The 16,028-nt window shown below is 37.5% G+C and overlaps 1 protein-coding gene across 8 annotated transcripts in view; it reads left to right on the forward strand.

Moving 5' to 3' along the window:
• Positions 1-16,028, forward strand: part of AK9 (adenylate kinase 9) — a 156,015-nt gene that overhangs the window by 11,395 nt on the left and 128,592 nt on the right. For all 8 annotated transcript variants that reach the window (XM_054023169.1, XM_054023168.1, XM_054023172.1 and 5 more), the window contains exons 3-7: positions 2,532-2,595; positions 6,472-6,524; positions 6,657-6,753; positions 10,357-10,469; positions 12,873-13,055. In XM_054023169.1, coding sequence (XP_053879144.1) covers positions 2,532-2,595; positions 6,472-6,524; positions 6,657-6,753; positions 10,357-10,469; positions 12,873-13,055 — 510 coding nt within the window. The remainder of the gene's footprint in view (positions 1-2,531; positions 2,596-6,471; positions 6,525-6,656; positions 6,754-10,356; positions 10,470-12,872; positions 13,056-16,028) is intronic.

A 16,028-nucleotide genomic window follows, 5' to 3' on the forward strand; every position in this document is an offset into this window, starting at 1 on the left:
TGTCCCATACATGCCCTGATGAGGTATGAACTGCCCCTCTGCTCTTGGAGAGTTTTTGCCTGGTTTTGTTTAAAGTCATAAGGACACATTTTCAGCCTCATAACTATATACATGAAATTACAACCTATAACATTGCTATAACAACAATGCTCAGTGCATTATGAGCCTTCTGAAGACACCCGACATGACAAACTTTGCATTGGATACCACACAATCATTTTATAGGGATGAACATGGGGGTGCAGGGTATTCCCATGAGGTACTGAATGTCACAGTACTAAGGTGATTTTCATCTTGATCAGTCTATAAATTTACCAGTGTTTTTCCCCAAATCTCACAGCCAGGATGGTGAGGCTAAATTACATACATTGGGTGCTTAAAGGGTGGTAGCTTACTACTTATGAAGTATTTTAGACAATCACCCAATCTCTTTATTTCTTGTCAGGAGCAAAACAAAGGCAAAATGCAAACACTTTGTCAGTGTACAAACACTTTCTAAATGGGGACTATGTATTAAAGAAGCATACAAGCTAGGGTATCCCTGTTCCTGAATAGGTCAGGCCACATCCTGCCAGAGTACAGGTAGCCTCTATGGGGTTTACAAGACACAGTTCTCTAATAAAGCATCTTACAATTCATACACAGAGTTCAATTAAGACTTTCACTATACACCACTCATTAGACATAGGGCTCAAAGATTTCTATAGCACCCTAATGTGTTGTGCATTAATTGGCCTGTGTAGACCTTGCTGGTGCACTTTAACTTAGTGCTTTTTAAAACAGTATTGTGTTAAAGCACACTAGGCAACCTTTAGTGCATACCAGCAGCGCCTACACTGACCATTTAACACGCAACACATTAGTGTGGTTTAGAAATCACACCCATGTAGAATACATTCCCCCACCATGTATACAAGCCTTTAGAGTCTAGATCAGATGCAAAGTTTGGGAAAGCAGTACTTCAATCCTTGTTCAATTAGGATTCTGTATCCCACCATCCTGGGTGAGATGTACTGCTTGTTAATCTATCCCACAAATGGAATATGTAGAGTCCATCTTGAGGAACTCCAGTTACAGGTAAGTAACCTTCATTTTTGTAAAAACTATAAACAGAACATGCAAAGTTAATCAATTTAATGTTGCTGTGGGGGTCTTTAACTGTTTAACTTACTGACTTTTTGCATTTAAATTCTCAGCCTCAAATTTATGCTAAATTAGGTTCTTGCTTTTTATTTCCTTTGTGTTTCTTTTTCCTCTAAAAAAAATAAACTGGGGACATACTTAAGGGATTTAGGAAACAAATGCTTACAAGTTTAACAGCACTGCTCCAAATCTGTGCCAAGATGAAGATTATGATGCACATTATATTTAAACATAGAAACATAAGAAAATGTATATATTGCACGTGTTCATGATGCAAGTTTCAGTCACTTATAATGTTCTGAATTAATTTTTCAAACTTATCAGGATTATGAATCTTCACTGAGGACTAACTACGTGTCATGTTTGATACTTTAACATTCAGACATTTTTGGGTTAAAGTGTAATTTTACTCTGAAAAGTGACCATAAAATGGCATAATAGGACTTCCTGTTTATTTCTTGGATCCTTCCTTCTTTTGCATAATCATCAATAATAAAGGTTCAGGAGGCCAAATTATGTCTTTAGGTACATCTGTGTGATATGAAACTTAGTAAACAATTTTGTTGATGTTGCACAAGACCTGGCAGAATCAGTTCAGTCTTAGCTATGTTGGCTCTTCAGCAGGCAATTCGGCGGTGGGTCCCTCGGTCCCTCTCGGACCTGCCGCCGAAGAAGAAAGAGGCGCGGTGGAGCTGCCACCAATCACAATCACGGCTCTCCCCCCGCCCCCCGATGCTTGGGGCGGCAAAAACCCTGGCGTCGGCCCTGTTCTTCAGAGCTAACATAAGTGAAAACACAGCAAAAATGATTTTTCACTGAAGTTATCAGATAAAACTGAATATGCATCGGCACCAGATCTGTGGATTAAGAAAGTATTAGTTGTACACAGAGTAGGGCACATTTTAAGTGCAAAAAATTTTGCAGAAATATTATCCGCCCACCTTCTTTTTATCCTTGCCTTACTCAGAAACAGCGAAAGATTTTATTCAAACTTGCCCCAAAAATTAACTGTAGGTTGAGATGAAGGATGTGAAGTTTTAGTCCCACAAAAACTTTTTATAGAAACTCATGAGCAACTCATATTAAAAGTTTAAAATAGTCTTACTCATAAATACAAATATATTTAATATGAAGGAAATCAGTTAAAGGGAACAATTATAATATATCAATAATAGTGGGAAATACATTATATGTTGCCCAATGACTTTAAGCAGGTTTGTGTTATAGCACATAGCATAGAGGCCCTGATCCTGACTAGGGCTTTTAGTGGCTACCATATTACAAAGAAATAATAACAGGACATGCATTTCATTGCATTTTGTTATGTGAGTACAGTAATGGCAAAGTCATTCTAATTTTAAGAAAATATGTCTTTTTTTCATTTTAAGGGTACTGGGAAGAAAACATTAGCTAGAAAAATAGCTCAGTTATGGAAATGCACACTCATTGAAGGTAAATATCAACTGTAATCACACCACTATAATACTTTTTATTTTAGCTTTCTTTATGTTCCCTGAAATTCTAAATGGTACATTATTGACCACAATGAAGGTCATTGGTATAGGAAAACTGTGATAATCTTTCAGGAAACACATCATTGTTGAACATGGCAAATGCATCTGCCATTTAGCTACATGGGTTCTAAACAAGTCAGTTTTCTCCTCTTTTGCAGGAGGGAATGTAACACCTAATGACCAAAGTAGGGCCCAGTCCTGTAAGATGACCTGAGCAGATCCATATGTTTATGTGGAACCTTGTTGAAGTCTGTGGCGGGTCCACATAGGCACAGGGGTCTGACTGCATGGCTCAGCTTATAGGATCAGGTAGTGTCTATCTTTGTTCTGTGTTTGTACAGTACCTAGCACAATGGGGTGCTAGTCTATGAGTTGGGCTCCTTAGCACTTCTGCAATATAAATAATAATAAAAGCAAATCTGTGCTATTATCCTGACAATACCAAGCCCCCACCAAAACACATTCTAAGGCTCATTTGAGGCAGTGGGGTTCTCCCACCTTGCAGCCTTCAGCAGGTCCACAGGAATAGGAAATGCCCCTTTGGTCTCCTGCTCTCTCCAGCTCCACCTTCCTCACCCCCTCTCCATGAAGATCACTCAAGGTCTGCAGGAGCAGAGCCTTTAATTGGAAATATTCTCTTTTGTTCCACTGTCAACTGATTGCTAGGGAGGCATGTCATTTTGAGACATCTCAGCAAGGAAAAGGGCTAGAGACTCAGATACAAAAAGAATAAACTTAGGTCTCCAGCAGCTTTTTGTTTTTTTTTATACTAAGCTTGCTGGAGCAGATATTCTGTAGCAAAGGAGGGAGGTTATGATTGGTTTTGCTACAAAGTGGCCAAAAAGATTAGAATACTTTTTAAACTCCAGTGAACACTTCTATTTTAGGATGTAATTCAGGAATCCTTTGTTCAATTCAAATTAAGTGTAAAAATGTAATTTAAAAAAGCCAAAAAAGAGATTGAAGAACAGCTAGCCAAAAACTCAAAATAATAACAAAATGTTTTTTAAGTACATCAGAAGCAGGAAGCCTGCTAAACAACCAGTGGGGCCCCTGGACGATCAAGATACAAAAGGAGCACTTAAAGACGATAAAGTCATTGCGGAGAAACTAAATGAATTCTTTGCTTCAGTCTTCACGGCTGAGGATGTTAGGGAGATTCCCAAACCTGAGCCATCCTTTGTAGGTGACAAATCTGAGGAATTGTCACAGACTGAAGTGTCACTAGAGGAGGTTTTGGAATTAACTGATAAACTTAACAGTAACAAGTCACCGGGACTAGATGGCATTCACCCAAGAGTTCTGAAAGAACTCAAATGTGAAATTGCGGAACTATTATCTATAGTTTGTAACCTGTCCTTTAAATCGGCTTCTGTACCCAATGACTGTAAGATAGCTAATGTAATGCCAATATTTAAAAAGGGATCTAGAGGTGATCCTGGCAATTACAGACCGGTAAGTCTAACGTCAACACCGGGCAAATTAGTTGAAACAATAGTAAAGAATAAAATTGTCAGACATAGAAGAACATAAATTGTTGGGCAAAAGTCAACATGGTTTCTGTAAAGGGAAATCATGTCTTGCTAATCTATTAGAGTTCTTTGAAGGTGTCCACAAACGTGGACAAGGGGGATCCAGTGGACATAGTGTACTTAGATTTCCAGAAAGGCTTTGACAAGGTCCCTCACCAAAGGCTTTTACATAAATTAGGTTGTCATGGGATAAGAGGGAAGATCCTTTCATGGATTGAGAACTGGTTAAAAGATAGGGAACAAAGGGTAGGAATAAATGTAAATTTTCAGAATGAAGGGGGGTAACTAGTGGTGTTCCCCAAGGGTCAGTCCTAGGAACTTAAAGTAGACTGTGAAGAACTTCCAAAAGATCTCACAAAACTAAGTGACTGGTCAACAAAATGGCAAATGAAATTTAATGTGGATAAATGTAAAATAATGCACATTGGAAAAAATAACCCCAACTATACATTCAATTTGATGAGGGCTAATTTAGCTACAACAAATCAGGAAAAAGATCTTGGAGTCATCATGGATAGTTTTCTGAAGATGTCCACGCAGTGTGCAGCGGCAGTCAAAAAAGCAAACAGGATGTTAGGAATCTTTCAAAAAGGGATAGAGAATAAGACAGAGAATATTTTATTGCTCTAATATAAATCCATGGTATGCCCACATCTTGAATACTGCGTACAGCTGTGGTCTTCTCCTCTCAAAAAAGATATACTAGCATTAGAAAAGGTTCAGAGAGGGGCAACTAAAATGATTATGGGTTTGGAACAGGTCCCATATGAGGAGAGATTAAAGAGGCTAGGACTTTTCAGCTTGGAAAAGAGGAGACTAAGGGGGGATATGATAGAGGTACATAAAATCATGAGTGGTGTGGAGAAAGGAATAAGGAAAAGTTATTTACTTGTTCCCATAATATAAGAACTAGGGGCTACCAAATGAAATTAATGGGCAGCAGGTTTAAAACAAAAGGAAGTTCTTCACACAGCACCCAGTCAACCTGTGGAACTTCTTGCCTGAGGAGGTTGTGAAGGCTAGGACTATAACAGGGTTTAAAAGAGAACTCGATAAATTCATGATGGTTAAGTCCATTAATGGCTATTAGCCAGGACGGGTAAGGAATGGTGTCCCTAGTCTCTGTTTGTCAGAGGGTGGAAATGGATGGCAGGAGAGAGATCACTTGATCATTACCTATTAGGTTCACTCCCTCTGGGACACCTGGCATTGGTCACTGTTGGTAGACAGGATACTGGGCTGGATGGACCTTTGTTCTGACCCAGTATGGCCATTTTTATGTTGTTATGCTCACTGAAATTTTGCAGAAAAAATGTTGCCTCAGCCCCATATATATCCTACAAATTTAGAGACTGATGCAACTCTTTAAATTAAAAATGGGGGAAAGCTAAATTGGCTTATAATAACCTTAACTGTAGAGAAATTACTGTAAACAACCCTTTGTTCAAGTTAATTATAATATACATGATTTGGCTGATTTTTTTTCCCCATGGAATATGCATATTCAGTAAATCTTGTTATGAATAAACATTACAGATTTCTAGTGCATTAATTAGAACATATGGAAGCCCTCTGGTGGCCAAAAAAACCTTCAGATTTTGTGGTGACCAGAGGCTTTATAACATATCAAATAAAATGTCTTTATCACATTTTGAAGGCTTTAAGTTCAAATCATGCAAAAATTTCTGTTTTAATAAAATCTCTTAACTTTATTTCCGTCAATGCAAAAATTGATTACTTAAGTCATCCCACTTTTTTAATACAAAGTGACACCTGATCTAAACTATTTCACGTGAGAAAAAAATAGAATAAGAATTTTTCAACTACATAAGGATCAGCCCTCTTCTCTGCATGTGGAATGCCCCTTGACTTCAGTGCGGCTTATATATGTGGAGGGTTTGCAGGATTATCCCCTGAGGCTCCATCCCATCATTGCAGTTCATAAAGCCATATGCAGGAGCTTTGAGTGTAAGGGGGTATTAAACTAGCACTGTATTGTTTAATTTGACCATTTAAAGAGTAACCCTTTTGCTCAGCTGGCTACTTTAAAACTGACATCTTTGTATGTCTGAACTGTTCTCTTTTTGAAACTTAACTTCTTAATATGTGAAATGTTTTTGGGCTCAAAGATTCAACACCAGATTTCACAGTAGTTACATTATGATCATATGAAATCACTAATAAAGACAGCCATGCTAGGCTAACAGTGTACATGAAAACATACTAATTCACACACGGTATGTTTTATTAATTGCTTTAATTTTGTTCTGTACATTTTTTAGCTTTGGAAGTAATAGAAGAAAATATTACTGCAGGAACAGAATATGGACTTAAGGTAAAAATCTACTGTTTTATTAAATTTCATGACATTCATAAGGCCCAATCTTGTTCCCCTTAAAGTCTGTGGCAGCTGGATGGGGCCACCATGCAAATATTGTAAGATGTTACACTTTACATTTTCCTTTAGATGCAGGAATTGCTTTTTGGAGGTCAAAGTATTCCTGAAGAACTGATTACAAAGATGATTCTGAAAAAGATTGAGTCACCAGAAGTTGCTCACTTTGGTATGTGTTGTCATTTTTCAGAACTTTTAAAGTACACCCACCCTAGCCCTCTAAAACTTAGTTTTGTCTTCTTGTATATCCATAGCATATGATATTTAGAAATTCTGCTATACTGCAATCTGTCAGATTCAATCAGACATTTTTCCCACCAGCATTGTAGAATCTGTCTTCACTGCTTCATGCAGAACATGGATATCTGTAAATTATAGTGACCTGAAATGGCATTTAGGAAATACTGTATTAATAGTGGAGGACAAAAGAGTGCTATGTACTCATATACGCACCAACAGAGTGATATTTTTCAGCCAAATTATATCCTTTTGATTTTCTGTAATAAAGATGAGATATTATCAGAGATTGAGGTGTCAAAAGTAGTAGTTCTGGAACAAAATAATTTTAAAAAGAAGTAATTCCCCAGGCCCATAGAGTATACATCAAAGAGTGCTGAAGGGACTTAAGTATGAAGTTGCTGAGCTGCTAGCAAAGATATATATACAATCTCTCATTTTAAAACAGCTACAACACCAGAGAATTGGAGGGTAGGAAATGTTTTTTTTTTAAAGGCTGTATGGATGATCTAAGGAATTATAAACTAGTAAACCTTATATCTGAAGCTGATAAACTGGTAGACACGATAATTGAAAACAGAATAATAAAACACCTGCACGCTCATGACATGATAGTCTATTCAGAGAACAGTTTCTTCAAAGGAAAATCATATCTTACTAATTTTAGAATTCTTTGAATATGTCAATAAAGTAGTGGATAAAAAAGAACCAATTGATATAATTTTGACTTTCAAAACGTCTTTAACAAGATCAAAAGAAGATACTAAAGAAACTAAATACTCATGGGGTGGGAGACACTGTCGTGGATCAAAAACTGGCTAAGACAGGAAATTGTAGGAATACATAGTCAATTTTGTCATGGCAAAAGGTTAACAGGAAGGTGCCTCAAGGATCTGTGTTAAGATTGGTATTGTCTAATATACTAATGATCTGGAAAGGAGGATGATCAATGAGATAGCAAAATGTGTAGATAAAAAGTTATTTAAAGTAGTCAAGTCCAGAGAAGTCTGTGAAGAACTTCATAGGGACTTAACTAAGCAAGGTGAATGGGCAACACAATGGCAGATGAAGTTAAATATTGATAAATGCAAAATAATTCACATTAGAAGGAAAAATTTGAACTCATTGTACAGTTTATTAGGGTTCTAAATTAATTATACCCAGTCAGGAAAGGGATCCAGGGATAATTGTGGACATCTCAATAAAAACCTCTGCTTAATATGCAGCAGTGGTCAAAAAGCAAACAAGATTTTAGGATGCATCAGTAGTAGGATGGAAAATAATGTGTAAAAAGTTATACTGCCATTATCTAAGTGGGTGATATGCCCTCATCTGGAATAGTGTGTGCAGTAATGGGTTTCCCTTCTCTAAAAGGATAATGCAGAATTAGAGTAGGAAGCCATGCAGAGAAGGGTGACAAGAATGATTAGGAATATGAAAAAAACTCAGACAGAGAGATGTTGAAGAGATGGGGTTGTTTACCTTAGAAACAAAATGAATAAGAGTGGACATGATAAAATAATTAATGGCATAGAGAAGGTAGATAGGCATTTCTGTTCTCATAACACAAGAACAAGGGAACATTTAATGAAAGTAAAAGGTTGCAGATTCAAAACTGGTAGGTAATAGGAAATACTTTTGCACTCAAACCCTAATTGGACTCTGAAACTCATTGTCACAAAATGTTGTTAAAGACAAAAATTTGGCAAAATCCAAAAAAAGAATTGGACATTTTTATATAGGTAAGAAAAATACTTAGAGTTATAATAGTTAATTTTTTTTAAAAAAAGAGTATTAGAAGGGATATAAAACCTCATGCTTCAGGATTTAAGACAATTTCTAACTACTGGGAATTAGGATTAGACTTTTATGGAGACAAGATTATCCTACATCTGCCTACTGAGGATTTTCTTGCTCTTTGAAGCATCTGGTGCTGCCTGCTGTTGCACACAGTATACTGGTCTAGATGGATCAGAAGTCGGACCCAGTATAGCTGTTCCTGTGTTCATTCGGGTCATCTGAAAGCCATCAGGTTCCATCACCCTTCAAGGACAGAGTACAAAAACTGGTCCTTTACCACAGCAGGCAGAATCTCTTCACAGAAGGAAATGTCAGGGTAACTTTAACTTCCCCCATCTCCATTCCAACCCAAATACTAGATCCATAGTGCAACAGACAAGCTATGTGAGCTGAGTCAGAAACTACTTAGGATGGTCCTATCGTCATCATGACAGGCATGAAATCCTGAGATACTCTAGAAAAGTAATCATCTGCATGGACACTGAAGTAACAAACATTGTCAAGCATGGTTCCTCCAGTGCTACCACAACATAGGATATGATCAGTTTAGCATCAGTTTTCTGGTGTTTTGAATGATCAGCACAGAAACTAGCCCATCCTAGCCCAGGATTCAGACACCAGATGGGCACACTCAGATCTGTCACCAGGATTTCTGCACTTGAAACTGGATGCAAAGAGCACAGACATGAATCTTACTTGTCCCCCTGTTGCCTTATGTTGCTCCATATACATGGCTGGAGTCCATGGCTGGAGAAAGATCTAAGCTATGCATGCAAAGGATATATATACTGTTGTAACTCTGACCACTGACCTTACATTGAAAAACAGAGTCTAGTTCCCACTCATTGTAAAGGAATTTGTTCTGCATCCCATGGATCTCCCACCTCCCTAATACAAGGATAACCCTCTATGTCCCAAGAAAAAGTGACCCAATCTCTCTCAGAAAGCTCTCACCTCCAGAGCATGGGAGGAGATTCCTTCACAAAATACAGTTACGGAATTCCTACTTCCTATTGAATTCACCTCCATAGATCAATGTGACTCAGTCTATTTCCAAACCAAACATTTTCTATTCAAGCCCTCTTATTCCATCATTTTCAATCACCTTAATATTCCACCTGCCACTCAGCAAAGAACAGAATGACATTAGATGCTACTAAGCATGCATCTCTCAGTATAAATAGCTTATATAACTTCATGCATTACTAGTAATTGCTACATGATTCAGACTTTCCAGATTGAATTTCAAGGTAATATTTAGCACATATAAAATTGTTAGTGTCTATTTTGGGCAATTTTTTCCTCTATATTCATTAACTGAATTAACAGTCTTTGAGAATTATATACACCTCTACCCCGATATAACACTGTTCTCGGGAGCCAAAAAATCTTACCGCGTTATAAGTGAAACCGCGTTATATCGAACTTTCTTTGATCCACCGGAGTGCACAGTCCCGCCCCCCCAAAGCGCTGCTTTACCGCGTTATATCCAAATTCATGTTATATTGGGTCGCGTTATATCGGGGTAGAGGTGTAGTTATCTTGAAAGTATTGTAGCTTTGTTATGTCACTTTGGGTAATCACAGGTAAACCTTAGCTATCAATGTGGGTGGCCATGACAAATGGTTCTAGCTATATGTCTATCTAGATGTAATGTTTAAAACAAATAAATATAAATATTTAGTATGTTGAAATAACTTTCCAAAAGATGTATTTAACAAATTTTTTTTGTCAGGTTATGTTCTCAGTGGATTTCCTTCTCTCTCAGAGGAATACATGACTATTTCGGAGCAAATAGAGAAAATTAGAAATCTAAAATTAAAACCAAATTTCCTGATTAACCTTAAGGTAATGACAGCTTTGATAACTTGCTAATCATTTTCATACTTATTCTTAAAATAAGATTAATATTCTATAGGAGTCAGTGTCATTTTTTACATATATTGAAGTATGATAGCTGTTGCTAAGGGCCAAATTCTTCTTTTACAATGGAGTTGTCAAAGAAGTTACTCTAGGTTTACGCTGCTGTAATAGACAGCAGAATTTGGCCCTAAGGACCAATCCTGCAAGTTATTGAGCCTCTCCTATAACTTCAGTGGGAGTTATAGTCATTGAGCACCTCTTGATCAGTTTCTAAGACTGGAACAAAAAGTACATGTTCCATGACAATAAAGCCTTGGGATAATAACAGGGTATGGATATTATAAGTCAAAGCCAGTAGAAGTGCTATTTGAGAAAAATTCTTGGGAAAAATTAGTTACATATTTGAGTGAGAAAACAACTTACTTTATAGTCCAGCCCTCCTTGTCTAATTGCAAACAATGGTGAAAATACTACTTACAGATCAGTTATTTACAAATCAGATTTGGACTGACTCTGCAAACTCTGCTATGCTCTCTTGCAAAATTTACTAAAATTCCCCAAATAGATGTATAGAATACACTTTCCAAAAATTACTGTAATATACATTTAGAAATACACATTATTGTAAGCAGGGCCAGCTCCAGGCACCAGCTAAGGAAGCAGGTGCTTGGGGCAGCCAATACAAAGGGGCAGCACTCTGTCCGCTAATGGGGTGGCACATCCCAGGTCTTCAGCAGGAATTCGGCAGCAGGTCCCTCAGTCCCTCTCTTCCTCTTTGAGCTGCTGCCAAAGTGCCACTGAAGAGGAAGAGAGGGGGTGAAGGACCTGCCGCCGAAGAATGAAGAGGCGCAATTGAGCTGCCGCCAAAGTGACGCCGATCGGCTTTTTTTTTTCCCCCGCCACTTGGGGCAGCAGAAAACCTGGACCTGGCCCTGATTGTAAGTACAGTAGTCAGAGGACTTCTTACTCCATAGTTCTTAAAAGAACAAGAAAATATACTGGATCTATTAGGTCTTTTCCCACTCTAACTTCTAAAATAATGAATGGGCTGCTGAAACAACAGTATTTGTTACATTGTGCATGTACTCACAATAAGATTTTGCTTGTGGTTGCTCAGACATTACAGTAAGTACCTAAATATGTAGCATGTATGTGAGACAGAGATGGTAGTTGGTAGGCTTTAGTGGAGTAGTGGGAGTGCTGCCACTTTGCTAGATGTCATTACATTTTTTTCACACACAGCCCAAAATTCTACATATTTGATAATTTAAAGACTTAAATTTGAACATGTCCAGTGAACATTTTAACTGCTAATTTGAAATTATTTGGTTTCTGAGAGCACAAAAATAACTTGAAACCCCAATACAAAATACTCTTTTGTGCCATATTAGGGGAAGGAGTTGTTATTTTTAATTATAGGAACTTGAACCTTGTTTTAATACCAGACAGTGCAAAAGACTTATTCCAAGCGGGACATTCTGTATGGTTTCACACATAAAATTCCATATAAATGGGTGATACAGTTTTACACCATCAGAAAGGAATTCTTGACTTCATGTACATACTTCATCTCCCCCTCTTGACTTCAGCTGAAGGAAGGTTAAGACCTTAAACTCCAAGGAAGGAATCTTGGCTCTACTGCAGTCAAATGAGAGTTTTGTTATTGACTTCGGTGGTTCTAGGTGAAATCCTGGATGTAATAGAATTGTGGCTATTTTCACTATCTCAAAAAGAAAGGAAGAGGAATCTCTTTAGAAATGCATGATCTATGAATAGCTTTTCATTACTCACTTTGGAAAAATCTTGTTTTATTTGTATATCAAAAAATGGCAAAGAGGTGGCTTCTTTGGGGGGGGGAAAAAGCAAATGCCTCTTCTTGCCTGCTTCTGAAAGTTGTGTGTCATATGGCAATCACATGAGATCCCCTAGTTCTTGCAAAGGAAGCAAGGCAATCTCCAGAACTCTGTTAACACTTAAAGGGGTTGCTCATGTAGTGAACTTATCATGCCCAGTACTTGGCAACATGGTCCAATTAAACAATACTTTGTTCAGTAGAAATTGCTCCTCCCCTTCTGCCCCTCCCTGGATTAGCTGTCACTGTTTTCTCAGGCTTTCCAAAGATTGGGGAAAAGCCAAGTGAGGTTATGTGGTAAGTGATTGGGGAGTAGCCTTTGGGGTTGGAAATTGTCTATTTAGAAAGGCTCTTCCCATATCCTTTTGACATTTTGTACATTTAATTATTGACTGTCTTTTTTTAAAGTTGTATGTGCCTAGAAGTGCAATATATAAAAAATGTTTAAAAGTAGGCCCTATTACTTTTAAGAAAAAATAATATTGTTATGACAATAACATAAACAGAAAGTTTTCTTTCAATTATTTCTTAACTAGTGTCCTGACTATGATTTGTGCCAAAGACTCTCTGGGCAAAGACAGCATCCTGATGCAGGGCAGATATACCAAAGGAACCAGTGGGATCCTGAAATTATTGACAAACGGAAGAAAAAGAAGGATCAACATAAAGGAGAAGATGAGGAAGAGGAAGAGGAGGAAGAGCAGGAAGAAGAAGATGAGGTAACTGATCTTAATCCACAGAAGAGACTCTCTTTATTAGCAGCTATGTCAGAAAAAGAACAAAGCTCATGGACATTTAAAAATAAACTAAAAAACCTCAAGTGTTACTCTGAATGCATTTTGTTCAAACTTGTTTTTGTAAATCAATTGCTGTTCTGCTTTAAGAGATGTACTATAGTATTTAAACAAAATTGTAATACTCATTCAGTAAAATTATTTAGTAGTATTGATAAGATTTCAGCTTGTTTATCAGTTTAGAACTATCATAAAAATACAGTAGAATCTCAGAGTTATGAACACCTCAGGAATGAAGGTTGTTGGTAACTCTGAAATGTTCATAACTCTGAATACAATGTTATGGTTGTCCTTTCAATCCTTTACAACTGAACATTAATTTAATACAGCTTTGAAACTTTTCTATGCAGAAGAAAAATGCTGCTTTTAACCATCTTAATTTAAATGAAACAAGCTCAGAAACAGTTTCCTTACTTTGTCAAAACTTTGTTTAAACTTTTCCTTTATTTTTTTAGTAGTTTACTTTTAACACAGTACTATACTGTATTTCTTTTTTGGTCTCTGGTGCTGCCTGATTGCATACTTCCTGTTCCAAATGATGTGTGTGGTTGACCGGTCAGTTCATAACTCTGGTGTTTGTAATTCTGAGTTTCTACTGTACTGTGAGATAATATCTTTTAGTTGGACCAACTTCTATTGGTGACAGAGACAAGCTTTTGAACTACACAGATACAACTCTATGTATCTCGAAAGCTTGTCCCACCTTGTCTCACTAATATCCTGGGACCAACACAGCTACAATACCACTGCAAATAAAATACTGTAACTTTTTAAACAAGATATTAATTTCTTTCACCTCTAGAGTGAGTCTTCTTGGCATTAATTATAACACAATAAAAATAGAGTAGCAATTTTGTTGGAAAGAGGGAAAAGCTAAAAATAATATATATTTCAAGTCTATATAAAATATCAACTGATTATGTACAGCTAATCAAAAATAAATTATGAGCACTTACAAAATATGTATAATGGATAAAATTCATGCTAATCTTTGTGATAGGTTGTACCTCTAGAGCACCATGGGGATGAGAGTGGGCACCTCTCCTCAGATGTCCTTCTCTGGCTGTATATCTGGTTTAGAGTACACTGTGTGGTCCTCTGGCCATAAGTCTTAGGGGGGTGATAACCCCCACTTCTAGGCACGAAGCAGTCCAGAAAATGGTAAGGGCAAACCAAATAACAATGCATCCCACAAAATAGTCCAGGCTTACCCAGTGGTCCCCTGTAAGGTCAGAGGACAATAGTCTCTGAGGGGGGTCTGAAACCTTAATTCCTTGTGTCCAAAGAACCTAGGCTGTGCACCCAGAGTTCTAAACAAAAAGGGAAAACAAAGTAAAGAAGGTCCCTCTAATCTTTCAGCAGGTCCAGGTGGCAGAGGCTCTTCAGCTGTTCTCCTTGTCAGTGAGGCTAGGGAGCTCTAGTTCTGCTTACCTTTTAGTGCCACCATGTACTTTGCAACAGAGGGTCCTGTGGCACCTTTAAGACTAACAGAAGTATTGGGAGCATAAGCTTTCGTGAGTAAGAACCTCACTTCTTCAGATGCAAGTAATGGAAATCTCCAGAGGCAGGTATAAATAGGATATCGTTATCTCCATACTGATTTATACCTGCCTCTGGAGATTTCCATTACTTGCATCTGAAGAAGTGAGGTTCTTACCCACGAAAGCTTATGCTCCCAATACTTCTGTTAGTCTTAAGGTGCCACAGAACCCTCTGTTGCTTTTTTACAGATTCAGACTAACACGGCTACCCCTCTGATACTTGACACCATGTACTTTGTTTTTTTGGCACAGCAGCCTTATCATATGAAGTTATGACCACCACTTTCTTCATTCATTTTTAGCCAAGTTTTTTCTTATATTCTTTCGCTCAGTCTAGTATCCATAAGGAAATGCAGCGAGGCTTCCCCCCCCCCTCCAAACACACACTATTCCATTTCTGTGACTTTTTAATTAGTCCATTAAGGGAAAAATCTTTGCCAAGCTGACTCAATGTTTTCTCAGAGAAACTTTCTTTCCATAGAATATTGCCCACAATACCATAGAAAACATGATAAACAGTTTTTTTGGTTTGGCACATATTACATAGCCTATCTTTACATCTTTTTAGTAAGTTTAACTTGTATTTGGCATAATGACATGTTAACACTGTAAAAATGAATACTTCGCTTTTTCTGTCATGACTGTGGAGTATAATATTATCTTCAATTTTTGAGCCTACATCATAGAACCTTTGTTCTTTTGTTTCCTTAGTCCATAGTTCTTGCCATTCCTTTGCAAACTCCCTCATGACCATACTTTTAAATTCTTGTCTACTCAAGATAGAGCTGAATGTAGGGGCAGGCGACCCAGGCAACCACCTGGGATGGTGAGCTTGGAGGGGCGCCGGGCTCACGGTTTTATTTTTGTTGTTAGCAACAAAGGGGAAAATAGAATGTTTGAAGGGAAATGTTTCAGGTACGCCATATGTGGATTCATTTTTTCACTAAGCTAGCATGTTCTGGACCTTTGTAGAATCTCATGGAATCTTCCAGATTTTCTGGGAAGTACATTTTCCTTAAACCTCCTAGAATGTTGTCAGTCATGCCCTGTACATTTCTATTATTCTAAAAAAATTTTTTTTTTAATTTCCATAAGTTTAGAGGAAACATTTTTTATTTGCTTGCATATGGTATGAATAAATACAGATTTACAGATCCTAGTGTGCAAATGTATTGTCTTATATGACAGGGATAAATCATGCAGGCAAATTGTGCATCGAAGTTGTGAAATGGGCTACAAATACTATGAAAATAAGGTATTCAAAAGTTTAACAAATGGAGGGGGGACACTGAAGGCTCTTGTTGCCTGGGGCACCATTTAGTTTAGTGCCGACCCTGACTCAAAGGTATCTTAACAC

Source organism: Malaclemys terrapin, chromosome 3 (genome assembly GCF_027887155.1).
Source record: "Malaclemys terrapin pileata isolate rMalTer1 chromosome 3, rMalTer1.hap1, whole genome shotgun sequence".
NCBI classification, from domain to species: Eukaryota; Metazoa; Chordata; order Testudines; family Emydidae; genus Malaclemys; species Malaclemys terrapin.